Genomic DNA, 27,603 nt, shown 5'->3' on the forward strand with positions numbered 1-27,603 from the left:
ATGGCATTTCAAAGTCAATTCTTCGCTTTCTCGCAGCCACCCCCTCACCGCTACCTGTGATAGCCAGATCAACCCATAGGAATAATGGAAACTGCCCGCAATGTCCGCCACCTGAGAGGCGAGGTCTAGAAAGACTTTTCTGTATCCGCCTTTTTTTTTTTTCCCTCGCTGGGGCCATCATCCCTCCACCATCCCGCCTAATGTGGCGAGCTAAGGACTATACTAAAACTCGACTGAAACTCTTTCTTCTCGGCCGGCCTGGTCTGCTCAGGGACCGGTGCTCGGACTTGTATTGCATTGTCACTGGGAGGTACCTCTATCTCTGCCCATGGACCGTGCGTGTTGTGCTTCCATGGCGTTGAGGGACGTGTCCTGCATCTTTGCCGCCACCACTGCGTCGGCGAATGGGTGGTTTTGTCGGGGAGATGGCGAAGAATAGGACAGATCCCTATAGACTGGTTTAGAACATGCTCATGGCCTTGGAATGACCGGTATCGGATGATTTGAATATCATTCCGTTGACCGCTTGGCCTTTTGTATACAAGACAAAAATGGCATATAGATTTATTCTGCCTACCTGGGCTTCTTTGACACGATGCCTTTGTTCGGCATATATCCTGCGGTAGGGACTGCCTTTTATGTGAGATCTCGCAGCCGAGTGACCACACTTTGGAACTTGATGGTCAAGACCGGATACTGAGGGATCGCAGTGTAGTTGCTGATGATCAATTAAATCTGGCCGTTGTTATACAGCAAGATAATGTGTTTGCTGATATTCTTCCGCTCTATGGCACATCATTCCAATTTGAAATTCAAACCGGGAATCTTCAAAGAAATTGCATGGCATGTTTAGATATATGTATTCTCCTGAAACCTCAGCTGAGCCCATTTTCCGCCTAAGGCTCGCAACCTTCCAAAGAAGATCTGATGATGGAACCATCGACCATCTTCCATCTTCCATCTTTCATCCACCCACAGTGATATGTTCAACCATTTTCATCAAGTTTCATCGGGTGTGCAGAAATCTACCCGGTGTCGAGAACCACTCTGTAACAGTGGTACAAGAGAAAATTCTCTCAAGGCAGTCCAGATTCAAAGCCCGAAAGAGAGGAAGTTGAAGTTGAAGTTGAAGCGTTGAAGTTGAAGAAGGTGAAGCTGTAAGCGGGAGATCAGCCATTGGTGGAGCCAACTTCTCCCACATTTACGATCCTTGGTCTTCACCTCTGTTTACTTGTTTACGGGGACCTCTCCAAAACCTGCTCATGTCTCAAGTACAAAGTTCCGGATTGGCGGACCTTGAAAAAGAGCTGGTATGCTCGGTATGTACTTGTCCATTCCGCCCCTTACGTTTTCTAACACCGCTCTTTGCCCCAGATTTGTACCGAACTCCTCTACCAGCCCCTCACTCTCCTCGACTGCCTCCACACGTTCTGCGGATCCTGCGTGAAAGAATGGTTCTCCGCACAAGGGTCGCGTCGCTCCCGTGCCTCGCCCCGATTCACCTGCCCATCTTGTCGCGCTGAAGTGCGCGACACCCGCCCAAATGCCACCGTCACGACCTTGCTGGACATGGTCCTGAGCGCGCACCCAGATCGTGCCAGAGCGACAGATGAAAAGGCAGAAATAGCTACGAGATACACACAGGGCGAGTCGGTATTTCCGGCACTTCCTTCGGGCGGAGAGAGCGCGGAAGAGGATGGTGAGGATGATAGACGCATTCTGGAGGAGGTACGCGAGCTGAGTCTACGCGAAAGCCGGGCACAAGCTAGGCGCGAGACCCGGCGGACGGGCCACTCTTCGCGGACGCGTGAGAGGAGCACCAATGCCGAGAGGCCTGCGGAGGACGGCCGGTCAAGGCGTCGGAGGGATGACGATACGACGCGGCAGCAACGTACATTACGGCCCGATGATTCGGACCGCACGCGACGAGTCGAGCATCAATCTAGTCTGCGGTCATTACTGAGTTTGTCAACTGATGCGGAGACTATGGAGGCAGAGATCTTGCGGCAAATTCTCGAGGACGGATTACTGGACGATATTAATCTTGATAATCTTGGGCCAAGACAAGAAGAGGAACTCAGTGAACGCATCGCGGAGGCTTACCGTCGGAGACATATGCGAACATCGCAGTCTCGCCAGCGACAAGAACAGGGACGAGAACAGCGGCAAGAGGCTGACGGAGCTGCGCGAACACATGCGAGGTCCGAGTCCGCCCACAGGACTGCGGAACCAACAGCGGCTACCCGAGAACACAATATTAGACGACCGCCAGTTTCCAGACCGCATCTGTTCGATTCAGCTCCCACGCGGCCGAGCATCGCAGGCCATCAAAGGCGCAACTCGGAACAAGTGGCTGGGCGCCGACGGACCTCGCCTGTCCGAACAAATCAGGCGTCTGCGTCAGATGAAGCCATAAGGCCTGCTGCCCGATCCTCGAGTGATATCACTGCGGATCGCCACGTCTCTCAGGCTGGGCGCTTACGATCAGAATCATCATCAGCCAGGCCGCGACGGGCCACAGAGTCAGAACAGAATATCTCTAGAGCATGGGTGTCCGGAGGACGAGAACGAAGCTCTTCTAGACAGGCCACGACGCAATCAGCCATGAACTCTCCCACTTCTAGCGCTGCGCCTTCAAATTCATCCCGCCATTCGACTCCCACGGACCACAGCCTTCCGTCATTATCTTCGCCCCTTGTTCCAGTTCGATCAGAAAGACGAACAAGACCATCTTCGTCCCGATCGAATGTTCCTGCATCTCCCACTGTACTATTCCCCGAGCCGTCCATCTCCTGTGACCGTTGCGGAAAGAACAACATCCAATATAATCTACATAAAAAATGCACAAGTTGCAAGGAAGGAAACTTCCACCTTTGTCTACGATGTTACCGCTTGGGTCGTGGCTGTCTTCGATGGAACGGATTTGGTCCATCCGCACATACGACCTTTCAACGAATCATATCGTCGTCTACTCGACGCCCTATACAAATTAATGACCCAGGCCATGTGCTAATGTGGTTCAAATACCAGCGGCCCTCCGAGACTGCCCATCAAACCATGAGCGGAGAAAGACTAATGACCAGCGACAACCTAGTCCGCCGGCTACAAAGCGGTCTCTTCTGTGATACATGTCAATCGTCGACAAACGATTGTTTTTGGAAATGCAACCAGTGCAACGAGGGAGATTGGGGTTTCTGTAACTCCTGCGTCAACCAAGGACGATGCTGCACCCACTCCCTGTTACCCATCCGGCGCATTACCCATAGTCCACCCCCATCAGCATCCACCACACCACCGCCGGCTGGATCAAATACCCTCCCCACATCATCCGAGATCGAGAGCTTCAAAATTCTCTCATTCTCAACAAACTGCGATATCTGCACATACCCAATCCCAGCCTCAAATACTCGATACCATTGCTTGGAATGCAATAGCGGTGACTACGACGTCTGTACAAACTGTTACCTCAAACTCGTGGCAACGGGCAAAATCAACAAAGAGAACGGGCACAACGGCTGGCGCCGCTGCCTCGCCGGCCACCGCATGATAGTAGTCGGCTTTGAAGACCACGAAGAAGGCCAGCGCCGCGTCATTGTCCGCGATCTTGTGGGTGGCCGCGCCCTGAAAGACGAGCACGTAGCACAATCACAACTACAATCACCAACTTCCTCCCCAGCAACCGGCGGCCCCGTTGCATCCCCAGAGCTAGGAACCGGTGACTGGAGCTGGAAGGACGGCCCCGAGCGCCGTAAGAAAGCATCCCGTCTGCGCGGCGGGCCTGCCCCCACGAACAGTACCAACGGAAGCACTGTCTCTGCTTCTGATCCCTCGAATCCACCGCATTCCAGTGCCACCGCAACTCCGACCCAGGGTATTCTGCCTTTCCGCCGGTTCCCGCCTGATGGTGGTGTCGGGCTCGTCGTTCACGCTCTGTGGTCCTGGTACCCAGAAGATGAAGTCGAAGACGAGCTTGTTTTCCCGCGCGGTGCGCATATCACCGAGTCGGAGAATATCAACGACGATTGGTTCTGGGGATGCTATGCTGGTCGAACGGGACTGTTTCCTGGTTCGCATGTTGAATTCGTCAGGGAGGTCCATAGGTAAAGATGTCTTGGCTTTTCTGCTTTTGAATATCGCACCCACATATGATACGCATTACATGCATCGTATACCCGTTCTGTTCTGTTTTTCCTTTCTTTTGCGTCTTTTCGTTGCATGGTTACAATGATTATGATGATCGGAGTTATGAATTTAAATGCTGCATGAGCATTTCCTCGCATTGCATACATACTATTGTTAGATTCAATGAACCTCGGACTATATCTACATCTATACCATGATATACTCGAACGAACATAACACCTGTGATGTGTCCCTACTAGTAGGACTATTTACCAACATACCGAACACATAGACCCACCACCACACCAATAATACCGCCAACCAGTATGCCTATACAGATATGCACGACATAATACTTCACCACGCGTGCCTTGGAACCATATTTCCACTCATCCCTGTAGCTTTTGTTGGTTTTGAGAGTGCGCTTCTGGGGCTGTTCGGGCAATTTCTCAATATCAAAATCGGGCCTATCCGAGGGAGACGTGTGCGCGTGAGTCTCTGGGTTTGTAGATTCCATCTTGTGTGGTATACTCGCGCTCGACCAGTTGCTGAATGTGTTTCATGGCTTGTTAACGCTGTCGATTCGAAATTTAATGGAATTTTCTGGGTGTCACACTCACGTATACTTGGTTTGCTTTCCCCTTTCCTTTTCGGGATTTTGATCTGCTTCGCGAGAAATCTTGGAGAGGACAGGAGATTTCTTTGTGATCCCAATAAATTTCTGGAAAGATCCTTCTCTTATAACCTTCAGGTTGATGGGAGAAGGGCAAAAGAAAAGAATAACATAAAAGCTACAGCGGCAACCGACTTAATTAGTGAATTTCCCGACCGCTAAAGGATCACTAAAATACTAGATTGATACATATGTATGTTAGAATTGTGGGTCTCTCTATATAGCTCCGTTGGGATCTACTTTGGTATCAGTAATGCAAAAGAGGCTACCCTCCTCCGTATGACTGTTACCAGCCCATCCGCAATATTGGAGACCAAAACACTCAGACATCGACAAGGCAAGCTAGGTGCACAAAGTATATATCTATGATGAGGACGGAGTAATTTGTCAATACTTATCGACTCATCGAGAAACTAATGACGTATTTTCTTGACGATCTTTGGGGCCATACATATGTAGGGTATGGTGGCCGGGGGCCGTAACAGTACCGGAGTACTGCAGGTAAAATGCATTAATCAATTTGCTACTCGTGCTAAGGGGGCTCTAGATCGGTGATCACAACTCCCGGCACCTTTACAAGGAAGGTTTACCTATCACTGACAGTCTACAGCATTTTGAACGAACAAATGTAACAAACAAGAAGGTATAGCCACTTAAGTATCTCTCTGTTTAGGACTATACCTGGGAAGGCTGAGCGGTCTCCCAAATAGGTTAGCTCGAAGACCCCAGACATGCGTAGAGCCCAGCGAACTTCTTCCTTTCGATTCCCATGGTGAGCCCCAGACTCACATTAGCACAATACATCGAGATACCGTTGTGCCGCCCGGATCTGCAGTCTACTCTTCGAAGTGAGTCCTGATTCTTTTTAAACATCTGCATCGACACCCTCTTGGTGACACGACCTTATTCATCACTCGGCTGACAATCTGCTGGAAATCAGTCGAAGTGCCCAAAGATAACAGATCATGGGCTGGTTAAGGGATATATTTGGCAAAGTTTCAACCATGTCAGAAAAGCGAAAGCAGCGGAAGGCGAGGAAGCGCCGGAGTAAAGAACACGGTCGACGAGTTCGAAAACGAGAAGAAGAATTAAGACGTCGACCTGGAGAAAAGGCGCCTTTCTTCTTTGGCTCGCCTTTCAAAACATACGAAGTGAACTATCGCGGACCTGCGGCGAATTCATGATAGTTTTGCATCGAGTCTACAAACAATAAGGTATTGTTAGTACATTGTTCTGAACCTACTCTACTGTTTTGTCCATTTTTTTTCCCACTTCATTAGCCTCTCTCTTACTTCAAATATTGACAAAAAACAAGCCCTTTTGTTTTTAGTGTCTCGCTGTCTGACTAACTTATATTACTTTTTAGGCACTCAGCCCAAACAAAATTATGCCGAATTCAATCTGAGTGGGCGACGCATCAACACCGCGTGGCGTTCGTTTATCCTTGTTAAGATGCCTGATGCTTGTTTGTTCAGGCTCACTAGCTGAGTTCAGACCTTCTATGTGGCCTATAAATTCGTGCATGAATAGAAATGCATTTCTTATTCTCTTCTCCTCTCCTTGGTTACACAAGAGTTCTCACTGTCCCTAAAGCATACAAAAGATGGCTTCGAGCTTCCGTTTGAGACGACTTACCTGTTTTGCACTTCCAGCTTTTTTATTTAAAGACACTTCAGGGAAACCACACCGTCCGCGCCTGCCTTACATTGACGTGCTGTCGGTGTTTCCTCCAGTAGCCCACCACTACCACCTTATCCCCGCCAATATCAGATTCGAAGGAAACTACGATGGCTTGTTTACAGATCTAGCAAGACATCCATGGATACAGTGAAGGAGGGAAAGGTGGTTTATATCCGGAAGGAGCAGCCGTGCCCGAGAAAACTACACTCGTCTCCCCTTTCCTCACTTCATTTCCCTCACTTGTCTCTCATTTCTTTCTCGTGGCTTCGTTGGTAACCGTCTCTCACCTTATTTTATGGCCACAATATCAGCGGCGTGGTGATGCATATCAGACGGTGTCTGACTTGGATAACGGGGAGTCAACTTGCCACCAAGCATCCATTGGCCGAGGGCCGCCGCAGGTGTAGCTGCCGCGATCAGAATTAGAGCGGAACCTCAGTGAACCATTTTCCGCTGGAGATAATCCCAACCCCCCGAAACAGTTGGATTATGACCCCCGGGCCCTACAGCTGCTAGATACGCTCGTTGTTGATACATTGGGGCTTTTCTTTTCTCTTTTATTCTTTTCTCTTTCTCTTTCTTTCTATTCTCTTTCTTTCTTTCTTCTCTCTTCTTATCTTTGTCATACCATCTGAAGCATTCTTTTCTAGCAGCAATTCCCGGTATTCCTTTATTTATTTTTTTCGTGCTCGTTGCGGCCATGGCCGCATACTGGCACAGTGACCTCTTCCAACTTGTTGGAAGCATTGTCATTTCTTTCGCCGTGTTCGTGGCGGGGACTTGATGCATGAGCAGGTAAGCTTAGGAGATTTCATTCCCCATATCCGTGGATGTCCCCTCCGTATTGCCCGGCCTATACGCCATGTCTCATAACACCAAAGGAGTTGTCAAGAATGCCTTGCCCGAATACCCATCCAAATACCTACCCAAACACCCCTACGATACAGTTTTGAGACTAACATCAAGTAGTCCCCGGACATGGCGCAGGCTATTCCACCTGCTACAGTCCGTGACAGTGTTGATTGTTGAGCCAACAATCCACGATGATGCCGAAGCCACCGAGGCCGAGGCCAAGAGAAATCAGACGCTGAGAGCCCAGTTAAGGGTTTTGGAGCAGCAGCTCTGTGGCACGGAGGCACGAAGTCGTGATTCAGTTGGGAGACTACCAATCAGCAAATTCTGCACAGGGCTTGCAGTTGTGTCGAAGCCCCAGTCCCAGGAAAAGACGGGAAATATCGACCCGGAACTTGGCAGCCATTGAGAACAAGCCGCCTTCAAAGCCGATCTGAAGAAAGTCCATGGGAAGTTCAATTAAAGGGATGGTAGAATGACTACGACCGAGTGGATACAGGAAGACGAGCGGCGGTGAAGACAAGAAGCGCGTACGAGGGTAGTGTATACGGGGGCAGTTTGCTCTCCAGGGGTGACTCCGGTCTTAGCAACCCGGGGACGTGTCACTCTAACCCGAACCCTAAACCGTAGGGTAGGAGGACAGCACCCACATTCTCATGGTACGCAGCGTATTGAGCCGGCTGTGTTGATGGACAGTTCGCAGTCGAGTTCTTCTTGCAGCAATAGCCACCAACCACCAGGTCACAATCTCTGCTCACTGGGCCATGGATGAGTCCGATGGTGTCTTTTTCAAGTCGCGTTTGCTGAAAACAAATCGCACCGAGGAGAACGACGAGTCGTGATGGCTGCAGAATCCCATCGAGTTTGTGGTCGACCGAACAGTCATCTATCTCCCCTCAGGCCTCTTAGGTGTCGATACGGTGGCGTGAAGGCCTGTTATCGTTCTGTAAGTTAAGGACTGTATACATTTGTTCCGAACATGACTGGAAAGTTCTTGCAAGAACCCCGAATAAGTGGCTGGGGACTGCACTATTAGCATGGTCCATCTTCTCAATACTATCTTACTGAGGACTTAATACGTCGCCCTATTATCGACTTGCGTAGTTCTGCTTGGCTTTCACGCCAGGCGATTCTAAATTCATAGAGTACATATGGGGCTGGGGTAGAATGAATTCTCCTTGAGCATTGAAAGTATACTGTTTCGACTTTCCTTCTTATCCATTTCTTTCCCTTCATTGTCCTTCCTTCAAATATGCACAATATTGAGCAGACCATTTGCCCTAATTGTTAGCTATAGGAGTAGATAATCTAACAGTCGGGAGTTGGCCGAGCGGCGAACACGGCCGAGCGGCGGGGTTTGCCACCCCTACTACCTTGAAGCTTTTCAACGAGAATAATGAGATGCAATAATCTCTCTACATATATATCAGCGCAGTTTTGTATAGTATGTCCGCAGGTGGGCACGTGGGACGTGGTCAGCCCGCTTGTGTGGCCGGCTGTGAATTGCGTTACCCCCGTGAGCCCTATGACTGTACGTCGTAGGCAGAGAATAATCATACTATCGACATACTCCATAACTTGCTCTATATCAACCGTTGATGTACATAATCATTTGTTTAGCTAGGCCCACTGCCTTTCTATCTGCCAAGTCTGCTAGCAAATTTCGGCCGTTAGAACCCCACCACACACAGCGGAATTCAACTTCGCCGTAGAGATGGCGAGTCTATAAAATATCTGGTATTCTCCTCTAGCTACGTGTGCAAGGAATCACCTGGCTCAGTCTACAGTCTAGTGTATATTATTCTGTCATGTCGGACCTCAAGTCTTCCAACGTGGAGGCCAGTACAGTTTCCCCACCATGCCCCGAAGCCTCTACCAGGGACATCAAGTTGCCCGGTGCAGCTCGCATGAAGGCCCTGTACTCTTCCCTCACGGTTGTGGAACGAATTGCCATCTTCTCTGGCATCTTCATTATTGGTTTCGCTTATGGTCTCGACAACCTGCTGCGAGGCACGTATAATCCCTATGCCACTGCCTCCTTTGGCGAGCATTCCCTCTTATCGACCATCAATGTAATTCTCAACGTTGTTGCCGCTGCTTCCCAGCCGACGGCGGCCAAGATCGCCGATATCTTCGGTCGAGTCGAGCTAGTGGCCTTTTCCGTCTTCCTCTACGTGGTCGGTACTGTCATCGAGGCCGTCGCAAAGAACGTATCCACCTATGCCGGTGGTAGCGTTATATTCCAGGTCGGCCAGAGTATGATTAAAGCTCTTAACTCAATCATCGTTTCCGACCTCACTTCGACCCGCTCACGCCTTTTCTTCAGCTACACTCCTATCGCGCCGGCTCTTATCACCACATGGGTTAGCGGCAACATCGCCAATGCCGTCCTTTCCGTCACCGACTGGCATTGGGGCATTGGGATGTGGTGTATCATTTATCCTATTGCTGCACTTCCTCTCATAATTAGCCTCTGGGCCGTCACCCGGCGGGTCAAAAAGGAGGGCACCTTGGAAAAATCTAGCACCCCCTTCCAGGCTCTCGGCCCAACAGCGTTTATAGTCGAACTTTTTTGGATGCTCGATATCATCGGCATCATCCTCCTCGTCGCCATTTTGGCCCTTCTTCTTGCGCCGCTCACCATCGCCGGGGGCGCCCAGTCCCAATGGAAGAGCGCCCATATTATTGCGCCTCTCGTTGTTAGCGCCTTTTGTGTTCCAGTCTTTATCTGGTGGGAACGCAGGGCTCCTTCTCCGTTGATTTCCATGACTCTTATGAAAGACCGAGCTGTCTGGGCTCCGTTGGGGATTGCCTTTTCTCGGAATATTGGGTACCATCTGCAGGCCAATTACCTTTATACGATCCTTGTCGTGGGTTTCGATTTTGATATCACCGCCGCGACCCGTATCTCCTCTCTCTTTTCCTTCGTCCAAGTTATAGTCGGGCCCCTCCTCGGCTTGATCGTCTTCCGGGTCCGGCGGCTCAAGATGTTTATCATTGGCGGGACTAGCATATACATGATCGGCTTCGGCCTCCTAATCCGATACCGCGGGTCCCTTGCTGGCAACAGCAAGGTCGGTGTCGTTGCAGGCCAAGTGCTCCTAGGTTTTGGCAGCGCACTATTCTCATGGCCGGCTCAGGCCTCGATGCAGGCTCACATCAAGCACGAACACCTCGCCGTTATGACAGGCACGTTCCTGGCTTCATACAACGTCGGGTCTGCTATTGGAAACACAATCTCCGGAGCAATCTGGACCCAGCTCCTACCATCCTCGCTCCAGGCCGAACTCAGCGGTATTAACCCCGCCCTGGCCATCTCTGCATACAAGGATCCGTTTACCGCAATCGCCGAATGGCCCATGGGTACACCTGAACGCACGGCTATTGTTAGCTCCTACCAGTACATCCAACACCGTATCACTATCACCGGTATCTGTCTCTGCGTGCCACTCATGGCGTTTGCCTTGGCCGTGCGCGACCCCAAGCTTAACGACGAGCAAACTCTAGCTAGCGATGATGATCTGCCCTGCCAAACAGGGTTGTCAGAACCTCCGCAACAGCCAAAGATGGGCCATGGAGACCCAACCAAGTTCCCAGGAGCCGTACACTAGATCAAAACCACCCACTCCTTGGTACCTTAGCATTCCCCTGGTCTACGACCGAGAAACATTTCAACTCTGCTCAGAGGCTCCGAGCAGATCACTGAGCAATAGATTTAGCAGATCCACTTTCATACATTATCCTCCATATATGCTTTTGGTAAGGTTCTCTCATCAAGAAATATTTCTAGGTCTTGATCATTCACAGTGATTGCTCATTCCATTCGAATTTATTCTCGACCACGGGGCACATTGGGAAATGTTGTAGTGAAAAGCTCGAAGAAGGCCGCATAGATCGATGTCCATTGTCCAGACAGTTCGGGTAAGTCGCGAGTCCCGATGGCAAACATGGCAAATCGATAGATGTAACGAGACATAATCCGGTAATTATAATTCTGATTTAATTTAACTGTTCATGGCTCCCATTAATAATCTCCTGTGGCCACGAAAGCCAATCTCGATATTTCGGATCCAACACAGAGTATAGTTGTGTCATAAGACGTGAGCTTAGACCTTCCATCCACCACATCCACTCAATCTGACGAATAGACGCGCACCAATGAGCAAATATAATGAGTGCAATCGGTGCTTCCTGGCGCAAGAGGTTTAAATATTCATCGGAGACATCAAGAAGCCACCGGAAGACATCTGCAGTCTCGAGTCTCCGCACGGGGCCAGGCCTTATAGTTAGACCCAATGTTCGGGCTAGTTCATCTAAAGCCTCTTGATAGATAGCCCGAAGTGAAGGGTCAGCTGCGCACTCTCTCCATATCATTTGCTGCAACTCCCAAACATGCGGCTTGCCTTGCTCAAGGGCCTGTGGCGAGCGATAGGCAGCAGCTAGATAAGATCCATTCGTGAATATCGGTGCCAACCTCCCGGTACGAAGATCCTCACCGCCGGTGTGGATAACAGTTGTTGTCCCTCGGAAAAGACGGGCCCACTCTGATAGATTGCCACGCTCAAAAAGGACTAGGAAATCGCCTTCTTCCGATGGCTTGGCGCAGGAGAACATGCACGTTAGAGAGGAGAAAATGAAAAGCGCTGCGCCATTTTCTCGCGCGAGAAGTGACACGAGCGGGATCATCTCTCTCACGGCGGTGCTGTGGTGCATATGTGCGTGAGCAAGACAGGCTGCGCGTCGGGATTCATCGGAGCGAGCTAGATGGAGCGCGGAAAATGCTAGCAAGGTGTGTAATACTGGTGGTGTTGCAAAGCCAATGCGAGGTGCCTCACGGCACCAGACGGTCTGCACAGCGGGGCTTCGGGATAGTGTGTAGCAGGTTGATGTTGTCCAGTGGTGCAACAATTCCAGGTCAAAAACAGCCAATGTGGAAGGGAATGGTCCTAATGAGGACAAACTTGGTAAGGCTTGTGAGATTTGTGCTGGGGCACGAATTGTTCCAGATACAGTGCTCTCTGGGCCAGATAGTGACACAGGTGACTCTGCTAGATCCGCTGGTGTGGAAAGCACGGTTGAGGGACTGGCAAAGGAACAAACTACCCCGTGCTTCTCACAGTTCCGGCAATGTGGCTGGTTTTCGTCACACTGATACAGGACTATAAGCTAGCGCTCAACAGAAAGACATGTGCATTGATGAATATCTCACCTTGACTTTTCGCTTTTTGCATTGTAAGCACCCGGATCGCGATTTCCGGTGCGAACGGCGGCCTGGAGGAAATGTGGCCATGTCAATCACTAGTGTACCGTGAACCTATGGACCTCGAGAGGCATCTAATATAAATTGCACCATTGAGATGGAATCTAGGAGCCTATTTTGCGGATTTTTGCGGAGGCGCACATCTCAGATGCGAAGGGGCTGCGCTAGCCTAATACGGCTAGCGTTATCAGTTCTGGGATGCCTGGTGCTGCCTGCCGGCCGATGTCTAAAATCTTTTCTTAACCAACCATAAACACCATGTTCACTATGCTTTAACTCAGAAACCCCCCTCCCAAAATTTCAGAAAGAAACATGCTCTCTACGTTACCAGCAGAGCTGCTGCTCTCAATAGCAAGTTATCTCGATAGCCACACGGATACTCTGCGGCTCGCCTCCTGTTGTCGTGCCTTATATCCACTTTTGTTACCCAAAGTCTTTACATCGCTCGACCTGATAGAGCACCGCAATGGCCACTTGAGTCATCTGGTGCACACGCTCGCATTAAAGCCGGCATTAGCGCAAGAAGTGCGCACTTTCCGTGTCTCCCATGGCTGGCGGCCGACTTCCGGCGTGCGATATGAACAGGAGGTTATCCTGCCAGTTCTGAAATCAACCCTGGGGCCCGACGACAACCTATCCATATGGGACTGTGAACTACAGAGTCGAGGGAATAATGACGCATGGACTGTCCTGCTTCTGGCCCTCTTGCCTAATCTGGAGGATCTGGTCCTGAAGGTTCATGAATTTTCAAACTACACTCTCGAGTGGATGGTCAGGATCGCCGAAAAAGAAAGCTCTGGTTTGTCTAAATTAAGACACTTCACAGTCGTGTGTTCTGATGTAGATGGTGGCCTCAGCTCATCGCACTTTCTCCCAATACTTCGACTTCCCTCGTTACGAAGCTTTTGTGGCCATATGATATGTGATGGTGGTAGCTCTGATGAGGAACATGCCGAAGATCAAGCGTTCGATGCGGCTAGCTACGTGCCTGACAATGTTCGGTACTCCAATATCACTCATATCCACCTCAAGTCCAGTTGTTCTCGAAGAGGCTTTGCGAATTTGATCGGCGCACCTAAGAGCCTCGAATCTTTCATCTTTGAGCATTCCGATAACCCGAATTACCTGGATGATGGGGGGATGTACGCGTCGAGATGCTACCCACCATTGCAAAGACATCGGGAGACCTTGCAAACGTTAACACTGACCGACGAGTGCACCAACAATTATACCGCTTACCAGAGTCACGACTATGATTACGTCGGATCATTCGCGGGATTTAGTGCGCTGAAGGAACTTCGGCTGCAGATATCTCATATGCTAGACTGGGAACGAGGCTGGAGTGACCTAAACGAGACATCAAGGAATAGATTCAGTGGTGTTCTGCCTCTATCGCTGGAAAGCCTTATCCTTGATGGTCTAGAGACCGAGCATACAACTGAACTAGCTGAGGCGTTTGAAGACCTGCTCTTAGGAGGGAAGTACCGCTGCCCAAACCTGACTTATTTAGAGGTCAAGGGAAACTGGATGCATGTCCAGCAGTCAACTGAGGAGTCTAACGCTAAGCCTCGTCCTATACCTGCCATGTTAGAGGAGTTTGCGGTCTTCAAGGTGGAACTTGAGTTGTTATGTTCGGCTGCGGGAGTTGGGTTTCGTCTACGTGATTTGCATGTTGAGGATATTATCAAGCAAAATGGTTTGTATGGCTTTTGGAGTGATGCCCTGTGACTGGGTAGTTGGTCACTATCCGCCCACTAGCAGGAAGAGGTACCATGCTTCAAAAACTCATGAACGCTGACGGAAGTCCTCTACGGCTAACGAAGATTAATTATTGGAGGTCTATGTTTGTGTGCGCTTTAGTTGTTCCAGTCTGGGAGCACAGGGCAACAGCATCATAATAATGGGCGCTGAAACACGCAACCTAAATGGCCGTGGATGTGATGGATGAGATCGTCCAAACGGGCCCCACCTATGTAAATGCTCGTAGACTGGCGACGCCAATTGAATAGGCATATCTGTGCCTTGGCGGATAATAGGGGGAAGAAGCAGTATATATTCTTAGTATGGACCTCACGACCTTTAGAATTAAGAAAGAAGCATAGTCTAGGCTATATATGATCTGGAATAAATCAATATGGTTCCAATTATCCATATATAGAATGATGTATATGTACATGCTCAACATGAAATAAAACAGTGTTCAGAAGCTTATTTTTCAGACTTGGAGGTCACCGAAGGGGAAGAATAAACACACCACAAGAACAATAGCACAATAGCTTTTTCTTCATATAGTTACACGATTATCAAAAAGATTCTTGGTGAAAAGTTACATGCGTAGATATTAATATCTCAATTTAATGTATATCTCTGTGTAGATATATATTTCGTCTTGTCCTAGTTATGAGCCATTTCCTTAGAAGAAGCTCGTTGATTAGCTTCATCTAGATCGCGGTAATGTATATAACCATGCTGTCTCAGCTCGACAGGTTGTTGCCCGCTACTTTCTTTGACTTTTATATTCAGGACCTGCGGGCGGCTGAAGCCCCATCACATTACGTAGCCCCGCATCTCTGGTATGCGTTGCACCTTGGATATGCACCATGTTTTGTGCTGTAAGCGCCTCGATAAGACGAACGGCCATCCATAACATGGAGGCCGAGCACGGCTCTCCACTTGACCTGCATGTATGACATCGGATGCACTGCACGGTATCCCACCTTGAACTTTGAAAACTGACCGCTCTTCCTTGTCCAGTCTCTTTAAATCATTGAATGACCACCTATATTCGTAGCATCAATCCCAATACCAGCGAATATCTGGCAAAATCTCCTCACAGTAAGCACTTGGCACACTTCCATGTTCCCATGGGTAGCGCTCGCAGATACTGATCAACTCATGAAATAGATGCCACAAGGAACTGGAACCCTGACAAGCGATAAAGGACGAGTCCTTGGTCAATTTGAAGTTGAAGGCGCTCAGTATATCTTCGTGGGCAACCTGACTGGCTTTGGGCAGTCTTTCTCCATTCCCAATGCCGATGTCACCTATGACTCAGCCGACCAGTTACACAAAGAAACCGAAGAATTCGAAGAGTTACCTATAGAAAAGGACCAGATTGAACTCAGACTCAAGAACGGGGTTGCAATTACGGGCGGTTTTGATATGCCCTTCAGCGATGGCGAGGTGAAGAACGGGACCATTGTTGGCGGCGGAGGGAAATGGTTGAAGTTGTGATTGCAATGAGTCATGATCATAACGTTTTGAATATGTGAGAGGACTTTGGGATTGAAATGAATCAAGGGGTTGATCGAAGTGAAGTTGGCGAAGTCCATTTTGTATACACCAGTCCCATCGAACTTTACAGTAAGGCAACAGCAATTTTCTTTAATTAGAACAAACCCACAAGGTAGAACCATGAACACGAAACTATGAAGTCCACATTTGTAAATTGGCAGACGTCAACAACCTGGGAATTCTAGAAAGCCGCAAGGCTGTGAACACCCCCACCTGACTGCGCCACACTGGAGCCGAGCAGCCGGGACATATAAACAGCCCCTCAGCCCCTCAGCCCGGACGTTTCTTACTTAGATACATACAAGTCACAGTCTGCATACCATGTCTTATCAACCTAACCGTGAGTGTCATTTCAAATAATACGTTTCAAGCCACGAGCTAACTCAGTCAATAGAGCCCCCCTACGGAGGATATGCACCCCAATACGGACAGCAAGGTCCTCCTTCAGGACCTCCGCCCCAGGGCTATCAGCAGCCTTATGGTGCCCCTCCCCCGCAAGGACAATATCCCCCCCAGCAAGGCCACTACCCCCCGCCTCAACAGGGGCATTATCCTCCACCCCAGCAAGGCCACTACGGTGCCCCTCCCCCGCAGGGAGGACATTACGGCGCGCCATCTCCTCAACCCCACGGATACCATGCTCCGCCCCCACAACCTCCATATGGCCAACAGCCACATGGCTATGCCCCTCCAGGCCAACCGCCCGCGGGTGGTCCCGGATACCCACCTCCAGGCCAACCACCCGTTGGATACGGCGCACCACCACCCGGCGGCGCCTTCCCACCCCAGGGTGCACCATCACAACCGTCTCTGGGTTACATCCCTGGCCAAGTAGCACCAGGCGACTTCCGGCCCCAAGCAGATGCGCTTCGCAAAGCGATGAAGGGCTTCGGCACGGACGAAAAGGCCCTGATTGCAGTCCTCGCGCGGCTCGACCCGCTCCAGATGGCCGCTGTCCGCGACACATATTCCAAGCACCTCGGCCGCGATCTGTTCAAGGATGTTAATTCCGAGGCTGGCGGGTACTTCCGCGATGGCCTACTTGCCGTGATCGACGGACCGCTTATGCATGATGTCGAGAACTTGCACTCGGCAATCGATGGCGCTGGAACGAAGGAGTGGTTACTCAACGAGATCTTGCTCGGCCGGTCCAATGCCGATATGAATGCTATCCGGACGGCCTACGAAATGAGACACAGGCGCTCGCTTTCTAAGGATGTCGAAGGCGACCTCTCCTTCAAGACGTCTACTCTGTTTGCCATTGTCCTTCGTGCTAGTCGCCATGAAGAGTCTACCCCTATCAACCCGCAAACCATCGATACGGATGTTCGCGCTCTGCAAGGGAAGAACGTCACCGAGGTGTGCGCAGTATTTGCCCAGGCGTCCAATGCTGAGCTCCGCGCTATTAGCCAGACTTTCGAGTCTCGCTACCATATCCCCCTCGAGAGGCATATCGAGAAGGAATTCTCGGGTCATATGGAAGACGCGCTGCTCCTGATGCTCCGCACGGCTACAGATCCTGCCATGCGTGATGCTATCCTACTTGAGGAGTCCATGAGCGGCATGGGCACCAAGGACGAGCGTCTTATTGTCCGTGTTGTCCGAACCCACTGGGACCGCAACCACAAGGAGATGGTCAAGCGCGCTTACCAACACAAGTATAAGAAGAACTTGATTGATCGGGTTCGCGGCGAGACCTCTAGTGATTACCAGCGGTTGATGGTTGCTCTTCTTGAGTAGAAGGCTTTTTCTTTTCTTTTTCCTTTCTTATTTTATTCCTGTACACATTATGACCTTTGAATGACTCTTGTTCATGATTGGTTACATTTACTTTGAGATACCATGATCTGAAATGAGGAATACGAGCTATGCAAGACAGATAGTGTTGAGTGCGACAGTAAGAGAAGCTAAAAACATTATGTTCTGCTTTGATTAACTTCGGGACCCCTGTATTTGCTGTATAACTAATATTAACGGTATAAACTACCTGGATATTTACAAATTCCTAGCCCTTTAGGCTATAGGTTAATAGTCCACTTCGTCCGCAGCCTCTCTCCCCAAGTTTGGAACAAAATCGGTATAGGGGCCATTGCCAAAGCAAGGAACGCCAGCAAACTATTTCCCCACCCAAGGCCGAGTTTTTCGTACATTTGCAATCCACACAGAGGGAGAAGAGCCCCAAGCAAGCTTCGCAGAACAGTACAAGCAGCCACAGCACTGGCAGCATGTGCAAGGAAAGCATCTACCAGATATGTCTGAACGCACATCAATATAATGATCATCCCGAAACCAGTAACAGCATTTCCAATCTCGGGAACGATCCAATGGACCACTGTGTCTGTCGACCACCCATAGATAAAGAGGCCCGCCGGGATGGCTAATGACCCAGGTATGGTAAGATACATAGGAAGTCGGTCTTCGGGGATAGGTGTCTCCTTGCGCTCGAGTTTGATCCTGATCTTGCGATCACTCAACGTCCCCACGTAGGCAAGACCAAGTAACATGCCCACTCCGCTTCCTAGGAATGAGAGGCCGCTCGCGCTGGCAGAGAAATTATACTGACCCTCAAAGACAATTGCGAATGTTGTGAAGAGGATGTAGAGGAAGCCGTAAAGAACCGCAATGTAGCTGGACATTAAGGCCACTATTGGGGACAGAACAAGCATTTTCGATGGCCGAATGAGACTCCGTAGGAACAGCTGTTTTGGAGGGATTCCGGAATCCAAACGAGATCTGTACGCCGTATCTCCTGTTGACCTTCGCAGCCGAGCAGCTTTCCGCTCAAGTAGAATCGGGGCATAAGTCTCAGGCACGGCAAAAAAGAAGACGATGGATGCGGCTCCGCCCTAGAAAATGAGTTAGAAATGAGGCTCTTTTGACCTGATGTTGTCTTTCTTACCGCGATAGCAAGAACCCAAAACACCCATCGCCAATTTGTCGCTTCCACAAGGAACCCACCCACGACGGGGCCAATTATTGGGCCGAACAGGGGTCCCAGAGACCAGATAGCCATCGCCTGGCCCCGTTTCTCTCTCGGAACAAGATCTGCAATTGTACCACTACCACATGTGATGGCAGCGACGCCCGCAACCCCATCGAGAAATCGGAAAACCACCAAAGACGCCATATTGGGAGCGAGCGCACTGGCGATATTGAATACCACGAACAAGACATTGCACACATTGTAGACCCATGTGCGGCCGCTGTACTCGCTGACGGGTGCGACTATCAGAGGACCGAAGGCGAATCCTAGGATGTAAACCGAGACGACAAAAGACGAGAGGAGATTAGATGTTGAGCCGAAGTCTTCGAGGACTTGTCTGATGCCCGGTGCAAACATCGAAGAGGCGAGGGGACTGGTCTTGTCAGAACCTTGGTCTATACGAGAAGTTTATGCACTCACGTCAAGAAAGTTATGAAAGATACCATTCCGATGATAGTCCATTTTCGCCCGGAGCTCCAGTTCATCGGATTCTCGGGGTCTTCACTGGCTGGTTCCTCCCAGAAGACATCGTATTCGGACACATCCGCCGTGTGTTCTTCGTTGGCTTTTTCATCTGGCAGTCTGACAAACTGCGCTTCAGGATCAGGCGATTTTCTGTCCATGTTGAGGATTTTGAGAAAACAAACACACACACACGGCTGTTTGGTGTGCGCCGACAGACTTTTTGAATGCGTCCAAGTCTGTCATATGCATGAAATGCATAAATTCCACGGGCTTCTCCATATCCGTGAACCTAACAAAGGGGATCCCGAGATATTATGCATATGCTAAATGGGATCCCCGTGTTTTAGTTCTTAGTGGACGGGTTCGTATTCGTACCATTCGTGATGCCCTTTGGTGGACGTTGATTGATCCAACCTCGGGTTCGGGTTCGGGTCCGGATTCGGATTAGGACTCCATTTGACTCTATTTGACCCCTAAATAGTCCAATTGCCGCTATGATCTTGAACTAATTAAAGATTCCGTTACAGGGATATCAATGTCCATGTTGATCAACGGCCAACCTCGGTCCTGATCAAGACCTGCACATATAAGACCTCACATGTCGCATCGGACTTCCTCTCTGAAATAATTTATTGCGAGCGAATATCGAGACAGAATGGGAATTATTTTCAACGTGCAACATGTGTTGATGACGGGTCTCTTCACGGTACATCATGCGATATCTTTTGTGACTTCTTTTCTAACGCGTTTAGGCGATGTTATATCTTGCCTCTAAAGTGATCTACAATGTGTACTTTCACCCCTTGAGCCGGTTTCCAGGGCCATTGGAACACAAAATATCACGACTGGCATACGTTTACCGGTCTATTCGGGGAACCCTTCCCTTTGACATGCTGGAAATGCATAAGCGGTATGGCGACATTGTCCGTATTGCGCCGGACGAGCTGGCCTTCTCTCACCCCGATGCCTGGCAAGATATTATGGGCCACCAGAAAGGACGACCTGAATTCTCAAAGGCAGACTGGTTCTACCGTCCGGTTGACGACAACCCGTTACATGTAGTTAACGAAAGCAGAGAGCAACATGGGCGTCTCCGCCGACAAATGGCGCACGGGTTCTCTGAAAAGGCAATGCGAGAGCAGGAGCCAATGATTCGTGGTTATGTTGATATGCTGCTTGACCGATTACATGAGTTTTGCAAGCCTGGTAATCCGGTGATTCTTTCCGATTGGTACAACTACACCACTTTCGATATTATTGGAGACCTGGCATTTGGTGAGCCATTTGGCTGTCTTCAGGGATCAAACCTTGACGGATGGATAAAGGGGATTTTCGACGCCGGCCGGCTTGGCATTGTCTTGCAAGCTCTCTCGTTCTATCCACTCGTGAAGCGGACGCTGTTATCAATGGTGCCTGCGTCAATGAAAGAGGCCCACGAGAAACATCGGAAACTCACCCAACAGAAGATGATGCGTCGGATGGAGAAGGAAGAGGGTCGACCCGACTTGATTGAGGGACTTCTTAGAAAGAGGGAGGAACTGGTGAGTTTTCGTCTATTTTCGTTAAGAATAATAACTGACCTTTGTCAGAACCTGAGTATTGGGGAACTCATTGCAAATGCTGAAATTCTCATCATCGGTGGCTCCGAGACCACAGCCTCGTTATTGAGCGGAGCCACATACCTCCTTCTCACGAATCCAACTGCCTATCAGAAGTTGAAAGAGGAAGTGCGTACTGTGTTTCAAAGCCAGGAAGAGATCAACCTGATCTCTGTTAACAAGTTGCCCTACATGCTTGCCTGTCTCGATGAGGCAATGCGCATGTATCCACCCATTGCAAACGGTCTTCCCCGTGTGTGTCCCGAGGGCGGTGCGAAGGTCTTGGGCGAATATATTCCGGCAAACGTGAGTCTCATTTGATGTGAATACTACGTCTTGATACCTGCTGACGGTGCTTTTTAAGACTTTTGTTTCTGTTCATCAATGGGCACTGTATCGGCGCGAAGAGTACTTCAAGGACCCCAACACATACCACCCGGAGAGATTCCTGGGTGATCCATCATTTGCAGATGATCGCCGAGAGGTATTGCAACCATTCCATACTGGGCCGAGAAATTGCCTTGGAAGAAAGTAAGTAATGGCCTAGATCACCACGGGAGATAACAGGCGATATTAACCACGTTGCTTTAGTCTTGCATATAGCGAGATGCGTCTAATCCTCGCCTTGATCATCTTTAGTTTTGATATGGAGATTGCCGATGAAGCCCGTGATTGGATCAAACAGAGGAACTTCCTGATGTGGGAAAAGGGTCCGTTGAAGGTTTATTTAACCAGGGTATAGGCTTATTTATGAGATTAAGTTAACACTTGAGCTATATCGAACGTCAAAATTTCATGTTCTCTCCACATATTGATCCTGCACAATAAGAAAGGGGCTTGCTTGCGCCACATTGGTATCTAGGTGCCTGGGTAATTTGTGCCGATGTCAGCTGGATTCCTCGTATACAATCTCCCGTCTCTTGAAATATTCGTCAAAGATCTCCTCGACTCGACTCGAACATTTATTAACCTCCCTAAAAATACTTCAATCCAGTTGCTATGACCGGAAATACCAGCTCTATACAAATACTATCATGCGCCGATAGCCCCTTTCAACAACAGGCAATATTATCGGAATCCTGACGTTAGCATACGCAATATTAGTCACTGTCATTTTCCACGCGAATCGCATACTGAATGCTGAACGAGACATGCGAGATTTTGGATATCGGTTTCTTGATGAATTCGCGGCATTCGAATCGGTTGCACATTGGCTCCAAAGCCTTTCCCATTTGATTGCCAGTGACCTACATCCGAAGCTAGCCAGAGTCAACAATACCATCATCTAGAGAACTTAGCGCACAAAGTCAGAGCAGATCTAGCGCAAAGGGAATGTCTTCCCTTGTGGAACTACTTGGTCGACGGAGCTACTTTCTAGCCCAGAAAGTCGAGGCGGAGGAGAAATTGAAACAGATTGTTCAATTGAGGAAGAAAAGACAGATGTTTTGTCTTAGGGTTACTCAAACGTATGTGATCTGGTTATTCTTCTCATGGCGTAGGATTTGTGTCTAATTCGTGGGTGGTGCTAGTATCATAATCAGGCAGGCTGCAGACCAGCGCGAGAGAATGCATTTGCAAGCGTCTTCAGCATACTTTGATCTTTCAGTTGACGATGCAGCCAGCACCCTCTGGGAATGATAATGGCTATGAAACTGCACCTGCGGAATAACCATGTAGACTTCTTAGGATTTCTTGTTGAGCATGCTCATACTAACATCTTTTATCTTACTACTGTCTCTCGCTGAATTTCAGGTCTCTAGGGATAGAAATAATTAAAGTAATTGTTTATCCATATTAAGTCCTGCTTGTACAATGGAAATCCGACACAACACACCCCTCTTCCTCTATGGCACATATCAATCATAGCATCATGCACGCCATATCGAATAAAAAAAAACAAGTAGAAGCAATGCAAACCTTGAGCGTAAGCCACAAAGTCCATATTTTCCAAACGCTCAAAAACAATCAGACTTCATAAAGGCATATATATGGGTATTTTTCCATGCAGCGTAGAGTTCAATCAATCATGTATCTCATAAAAAGAAAAAAGAAAAGCCGAAAACGAAACGAAAAACGAAAAGAATAAAGATGAAAAATGAAACATATCAATGTGTTGTTCCATTACACACTTGCCGTGCGTCGCGGAACCTCACTAGGCTTCTGGGCGTATGCAATGAACATGCGGAACCCGGTCCCACGCTTCTGGCACTCGCGGAGTACCTTTCGGTCATTCCAAATACTCGGATCAGTATTTGCAGTCGAGAAAATAGGATCCTCGTAGCATTTCGAATACCACCAGCGTCCGACGCGGGCAACGATCTTAGCGATTGACTCATCGTTTGCCGGAGAAGGGGAAGGATCGGAGAGCAAATCGCCGAGAGAGATATTCGCATCATTGGAGGGGGATTTAGAGGCCATTCCCGTACTTTGGCTACCACCAGTAGTTGTGACAGATATAGTAGGCAGCGAGAAAGCAGTGGAAGGGGTAGCTGTTGAAATGGAGTGGGCTGATGAGCTGGAGTCGGAGGATCGGAGGACCATTCCTGCAACTGGAATTCGAACCATGCAGCGACGGAGACTGTCGAAGCCCTGGGCTCCGAGCTCGCGTTGGACGCTGTCACTGGTTGGTTTCAGGCTGAGGGTCGAGTCTGAGAGACAGGTCATTTCTTTGAGTTGGCGGATAGCTTTGCGTGTGTGAGGTCCCATGTTGACCATGTCGCGGTCTAGAAGGCTCATTTCTAGATACCCGCCAGTGCGGAGAACGCGTCTGCATTCTTGGATGATGTTGCCTTGCACGGTCTCGGAGCAGACAGCGGGGAATCGTAGTACGGCGACTGTGAAGTAATCCTTTGGGAAGGGGAGGGGGTTGTCCAGTCCTGCGTGATACACGGTGTGGTGGTTGGTAGGGGGCTGCCATGCGGCGGGGTGGGGAGGTGCCGCGGATACAGGACGTCCACCTAGACTGTATACCTCGGCATCGGGATACGTCAAGGAACAGTAGAAAGACCAGTCATCATTTCCCAGTCCGTCGACCACAAGAATTCGCCCTTGTCCTCCGGCCTTGACATGGTTATGTGCAGGGCTGAAAAGGACTCGGCCGAAAGATAACCAGCGACTAGTCATGAGCGAGGCAGAACGCATGTTAGTCCGCGTCACTGCGTCCCACTCACGCTCCGAAGATGCGGCTTCTTGTTCTCGGTGGAACTTTAGTCTAGGCGAAGGAACAGCAGCGAGGGAGTGGAGAAATGTAGACTGCTCTTCACGGTGCTGATCTGTCGAAGAAGGCTGTTCAGTAGGATTGGCAGTCTGCTGGGTCTTCTCATCATTTAAGCCTCTATATGCAGCAACGAGATCATTGTAAGACGGCTGAGACGAAGGGGCGGTAGATGATTGCAAAGCAGAGACAATCTGAGAACGGCGAAGATGAACAGAGCTGCCACTCGAGCGGACCGAATTGCCACCAGGCACTGACTGAGGATGATTGGCATTATTCAACTCGTCCTGAAGAGCCCTGCTTGCCATCGTTGCAAGTTCAAATCTGTCCTCTTCTTCAGTCTTTCCCGACTCCTCAGGCTTCGGTTCATCTGGTGACAGAACGTGATCAATAAGATCGTCGTACTCATTCCACACCTCGTCCTCAGTCGGCGGAGAACCTGGAATCGGCGCAACGGCTGTAACTGCAGCCAGAGCTCCAGAGCTATCCGACGATGTTGAGCCTTTCTTCGGCGGAAATTGAAGAAACTCATACGTTGAGAACGGTCCGGCAAGAAACTCCAAAGCGCTGGTCTCTTCGGAAGCGCTAAAAGTCGGGTTGAACCCATGGCCCCAGTCTGAAGATTCGCTTGGACCAATCCCCAAATCCAACGGAACATTGGCGACAAGTGGGGATTCGTATGAGCCTTCCGTCGTTGGAATCGTGAGGGAAGGCGATTCGACAACACTGAACGGACGCGAGAATGACTGCATGGCGGGGTGATGATTTCTATCGCGGCGCGAAACTACCTGTGGGATCCGACCGACAGAGGCCAAGCGTGGGCGTTGTTCAGGTGACGTCTCGAGCTCCGGGGCCATAAGGTTACGATTGAACATGGCGGTTCTCGGCGATGGCCGATCATCATTTTCGAACTCGCCATGCATCTTTGGCGGAGATGGCAACAGAATTGATGGCTTTCTTTTTCTGATGCTCAAGCCTCTTGGAACTTCCACCGGATGGAAAATTGTTTCCTCCTCGGTTGGTGGTGAGTCTTCGATGTTGTTGATGATTTCATCGAGCTCGTCCGAATCAGCATCCACCAAGGCGTAATGGGCCACGGGCCGAGTGTTCAGAACCGGGGAGATCGCCGCATGAAGTTTCGCAGTTTGGGATGAGGTTGTTGGAGGAATGGAGCTCTTATGGTCGTTGGCGCGGTTCTTCTGGAAGAAGTTCCACATGGATGTCTTTCCTTTCTTGGCTTGTTGCTTCTCGACCTGCTCGGGCTTGGTGGTTTTTTCGGGGGACTTTTCAGCACGCTTCGGTTCATGTGAGGCAGCAGTGCTTGGTTCATGGCTAAGAAGAGACGTGTTTGTGACAGCAGCCTGGGGGTTCGCAAAAATGCCGTGTCTCTTTCCTCTTGGGACAGGCATGCGTGACTTCGATGCATTTGGACGATCACTCGCGTTAGATTGGTACTCAGGGCTCTTGCTTTCCATCGGCCTAGCGCCATTAGAATAACTTGGCGTAATAGTCTCGCCAAATGTCCCCGTCGAAGTTGCGAGGGACTCGGTAGACTGGCTAGTCGAGTATGATAGCAGTTTTTGCTGCGGCAAGTTCGAAGTCGACGCAACGCTCATGCTGCTGAAGCTTTGCTCGCTGTGTGTTCGTGACAACGATGCACCGTCTAGTCCACCGCCATTGATAATGACAGGCTCCAGACGGCTCATTAGAAAATCGTCAATGTCCAACTCCGGGCGACTCGATTGACTCCCTTTGCTGGCGGCACTCCGTGTCGTGCTTGTTGATCTGGTTCTCGTTCCGCTGCTCCTACTACCGCTTGCTTTGCGGCCGCGCTGTCCATATTTTCCGTAGCCCTCGTGGCCTGTTCCTGCGGCTGGACCTTTGCGAGTTGCTCGAGCTTGATCCGTTAAATTCTCTGACATATCTGGCTTGGACTTCTTTGCGAACAGACCGAACCGTTTTTGCGTTGGTATTTGCTTTGTATCCAGCTTCTCTTTGGGAGTTTCTTTGGTTAATGTCCGAGGCGTCTTTTTGGATAGTATGAGAGATTCGTCATTCCGCGAAGGGACTTGAGAGATGCTTCTTGATTGCAGTGAGTCAATGGATGCAGCGGTAGACTGGTTGGGAGTTGGATGTGGCTGTTGGGTCGCTAGGGTCTTTTCTATCGACTCGCGTCTTGTGTGGCCCGTTGTTCTAAGATACCGAAGGTTGCTTTGAACAATCGGCGATGTTTCAATCTCTAAGCGATGCGTTCCATCTCTGCTCGGTCGTGGTGGAGTTTGTGGTGTCTCCGCATTCCGTGAGGGGGAACATTCCATAACTCTTTGTGGGTCAAACAGACGCCTCTCGGCTTCCTCCACTTCCTTCCGAGCCTGCTCAACGTCGATGTCCGAAGCTTTTGAGGGGCTGAAATTGACCGATGACTTTCTTGGCGGTGGACTGCAAGGTGGGCCTCGGGGTACTGTGGAGGGAGATTTAGATGGTGGTACTCCCTGGCTTTTGCCGGTCCCTACTGAGCTTGGACCAGAAGGCTTTGTAGCAAGTACCCGCTTTTGAGTCTTGAACTCCGGTCTTTCTTGCTGAGGGCTTGCGTGTGTCGGTGGAGGAGAGAAGACTGGCAATCTTGTTTGAGACGGGCTCGGTTGTCTCAGACGACCAATCTTTGTAATGCCCGGGGAATATGACGATAATGATGTTGGGGTAGACCCCCGACTCCAAATACTCGGAGACTCCGAGTATCTTGTCGAGGGGCTACTTGACAATAAGAAGGGAGTGGGAGGTGCTGGCAAGTTTTGCGTATCAACTGTCGTTCGAAGACTTGCCAGTTCCACCGGACCATTGAACCTAGACCTCACCGAGTTCACCGCCACATTACTATCATTCTTGTGGTTTGGTTTGTAAGAGGAAGCTGATTGCCCTAAAAGTGAGGATGACGAGTTTCCGTGTCCTGACGCATTGTTCATAACGAGAGAATGAGGCTCTTGCGGAATAACAAGGCTAAGCTTGTCAGAGTGCAATTGCTCCACATGTTTCCCTATTGTCGGTGCCCTCCTTCGAAGAACATTCCGTGCTCGTTTTGGCGGGGGCAATTGTTGTCCAGCAACGAAAGGCGAGGGCTTATTAATCTCCGGGCTCGAAAACGAGGAAGGAATTGGCTGGGTGGAATTCTGAGAAGAGGAAGCAGACACTGGCGTAATTGGAGAGGGTGTGCTACCAATACTGGGGCGCGGAAGCATGGACAGGCGATTTCCACGACTGGTAGATCGATTGGTAGCCGACAGCGCTGATACAGGGCCAGTATCTTCGACATCTGAGAATGACGATGTTCTGCTCCTAGGGGTATGATTGACTGGTCTCGCAATTTGGGATCGCGGAGGTCGGCCATAGGCACCAGCATTGGTATGTGATAAGTTTGAAGAAGAAGCATCGTGTGGCATGTGATGGCCAGAATTATACGACATG

General features: G+C 49.8%; 11 protein-coding genes across 11 annotated transcripts; 8 read left to right on the forward strand and 3 right to left on the reverse strand.

Moving 5' to 3' along the window:
• Nucleotides 1-1,262: 1,262 nt before the first annotated feature.
• On the forward strand, nucleotides 1,263-4,104 carry N7471_005411 (SH3 domain protein; the record flags this gene model as incomplete). The annotated part of the gene is made up of 2 exons (XM_057278130.1): nucleotides 1,263-1,319; nucleotides 1,375-4,104. The coding sequence occupies 2 exons, from the start codon at nucleotides 1,263-1,265 to the stop codon at nucleotides 4,102-4,104; spliced, it is 2,787 nt and encodes a 928-aa protein (XP_057137740.1).
• A 1,695-nt stretch (nucleotides 4,105-5,799) lies between these two features.
• N7471_005412 (uncharacterized protein) lies at nucleotides 5,800-5,979 on the forward strand (the record flags this gene model as incomplete). Its single annotated transcript, XM_057278131.1, has 1 exon — nucleotides 5,800-5,979. One exon carries the CDS (start codon nucleotides 5,800-5,802, stop codon nucleotides 5,977-5,979), a length of 180 nt encoding a protein of 59 aa, XP_057137741.1.
• Nucleotides 5,980-7,337: 1,358 nt separating this feature from the next.
• N7471_005413 (uncharacterized protein) lies at nucleotides 7,338-7,736 on the forward strand (the record flags this gene model as incomplete). The annotated part of the gene is made up of 1 exon (XM_057278132.1): nucleotides 7,338-7,736. The coding sequence occupies one exon, from the start codon at nucleotides 7,338-7,340 to the stop codon at nucleotides 7,734-7,736; it is 399 nt and encodes a 132-aa protein (XP_057137742.1).
• Nucleotides 7,737-9,135: 1,399 nt separating this feature from the next.
• Nucleotides 9,136-10,938, forward strand: N7471_005414 (uncharacterized protein; the record flags this gene model as incomplete). Its single annotated transcript, XM_057278133.1, has 1 exon — nucleotides 9,136-10,938. The coding sequence occupies one exon, from the start codon at nucleotides 9,136-9,138 to the stop codon at nucleotides 10,936-10,938; it is 1,803 nt and encodes a 600-aa protein (XP_057137743.1).
• Nucleotides 10,939-11,326: 388 nt separating this feature from the next.
• N7471_005415 (Zn(II)2Cys6 transcription factor domain-containing protein) lies at nucleotides 11,327-12,617 on the reverse strand (the record flags this gene model as incomplete). The annotated part of the gene is made up of 2 exons (XM_057278134.1): nucleotides 11,327-12,475; nucleotides 12,537-12,617. 2 exons carry the CDS (start codon nucleotides 12,615-12,617, stop codon nucleotides 11,327-11,329), a joined length of 1,230 nt encoding a protein of 409 aa, XP_057137744.1.
• Nucleotides 12,618-12,899: 282 nt separating this feature from the next.
• On the forward strand, nucleotides 12,900-14,315 carry N7471_005416 (F-box protein; the record flags this gene model as incomplete). Its single annotated transcript, XM_057278135.1, has 1 exon — nucleotides 12,900-14,315. One exon carries the CDS (start codon nucleotides 12,900-12,902, stop codon nucleotides 14,313-14,315), a length of 1,416 nt encoding a protein of 471 aa, XP_057137745.1.
• A 1,176-nt stretch (nucleotides 14,316-15,491) lies between these two features.
• On the forward strand, nucleotides 15,492-15,821 carry N7471_005417 (uncharacterized protein; the record flags this gene model as incomplete). Its single annotated transcript, XM_057278136.1, has 1 exon — nucleotides 15,492-15,821. One exon carries the CDS (start codon nucleotides 15,492-15,494, stop codon nucleotides 15,819-15,821), a length of 330 nt encoding a protein of 109 aa, XP_057137746.1.
• A 381-nt stretch (nucleotides 15,822-16,202) lies between these two features.
• Nucleotides 16,203-17,621, forward strand: N7471_005418 (uncharacterized protein; the record flags this gene model as incomplete). The annotated part of the gene is made up of 2 exons (XM_057278137.1): nucleotides 16,203-16,221; nucleotides 16,276-17,621. 2 exons carry the CDS (start codon nucleotides 16,203-16,205, stop codon nucleotides 17,619-17,621), a joined length of 1,365 nt encoding a protein of 454 aa, XP_057137747.1.
• Nucleotides 17,622-17,899: 278 nt separating this feature from the next.
• N7471_005419 (MFS transporter) lies at nucleotides 17,900-19,487 on the reverse strand (the record flags this gene model as incomplete). Its single annotated transcript, XM_057278138.1, has 3 exons — nucleotides 17,900-18,727; nucleotides 18,781-19,237; nucleotides 19,285-19,487. The coding sequence occupies 3 exons, from the start codon at nucleotides 19,485-19,487 to the stop codon at nucleotides 17,900-17,902; spliced, it is 1,488 nt and encodes a 495-aa protein (XP_057137748.1).
• A 497-nt stretch (nucleotides 19,488-19,984) lies between these two features.
• On the forward strand, nucleotides 19,985-21,669 carry N7471_005420 (cytochrome P450; the record flags this gene model as incomplete). The annotated part of the gene is made up of 5 exons (XM_057278139.1): nucleotides 19,985-20,035; nucleotides 20,082-20,870; nucleotides 20,919-21,233; nucleotides 21,292-21,458; nucleotides 21,519-21,669. 5 exons carry the CDS (start codon nucleotides 19,985-19,987, stop codon nucleotides 21,667-21,669), a joined length of 1,473 nt encoding a protein of 490 aa, XP_057137749.1.
• Nucleotides 21,670-23,048: 1,379 nt separating this feature from the next.
• N7471_005421 (uncharacterized protein) lies at nucleotides 23,049-27,602 on the reverse strand (the record flags this gene model as incomplete). Its single annotated transcript, XM_057278140.1, has 1 exon — nucleotides 23,049-27,602. One exon carries the CDS (start codon nucleotides 27,600-27,602, stop codon nucleotides 23,049-23,051), a length of 4,554 nt encoding a protein of 1,517 aa, XP_057137750.1.
• Nucleotide 27,603: the final 1 nt, after the last annotated feature.

The sequence above is a fragment of the Penicillium samsonianum genome, assembly GCF_028829775.1.
Source record: "Penicillium samsonianum strain IBT 33392 chromosome Unknown utg000003l_segment0_segment0, whole genome shotgun sequence".
NCBI lineage: Eukaryota > Fungi > Ascomycota > Eurotiomycetes > Eurotiales > Aspergillaceae > Penicillium > Penicillium samsonianum.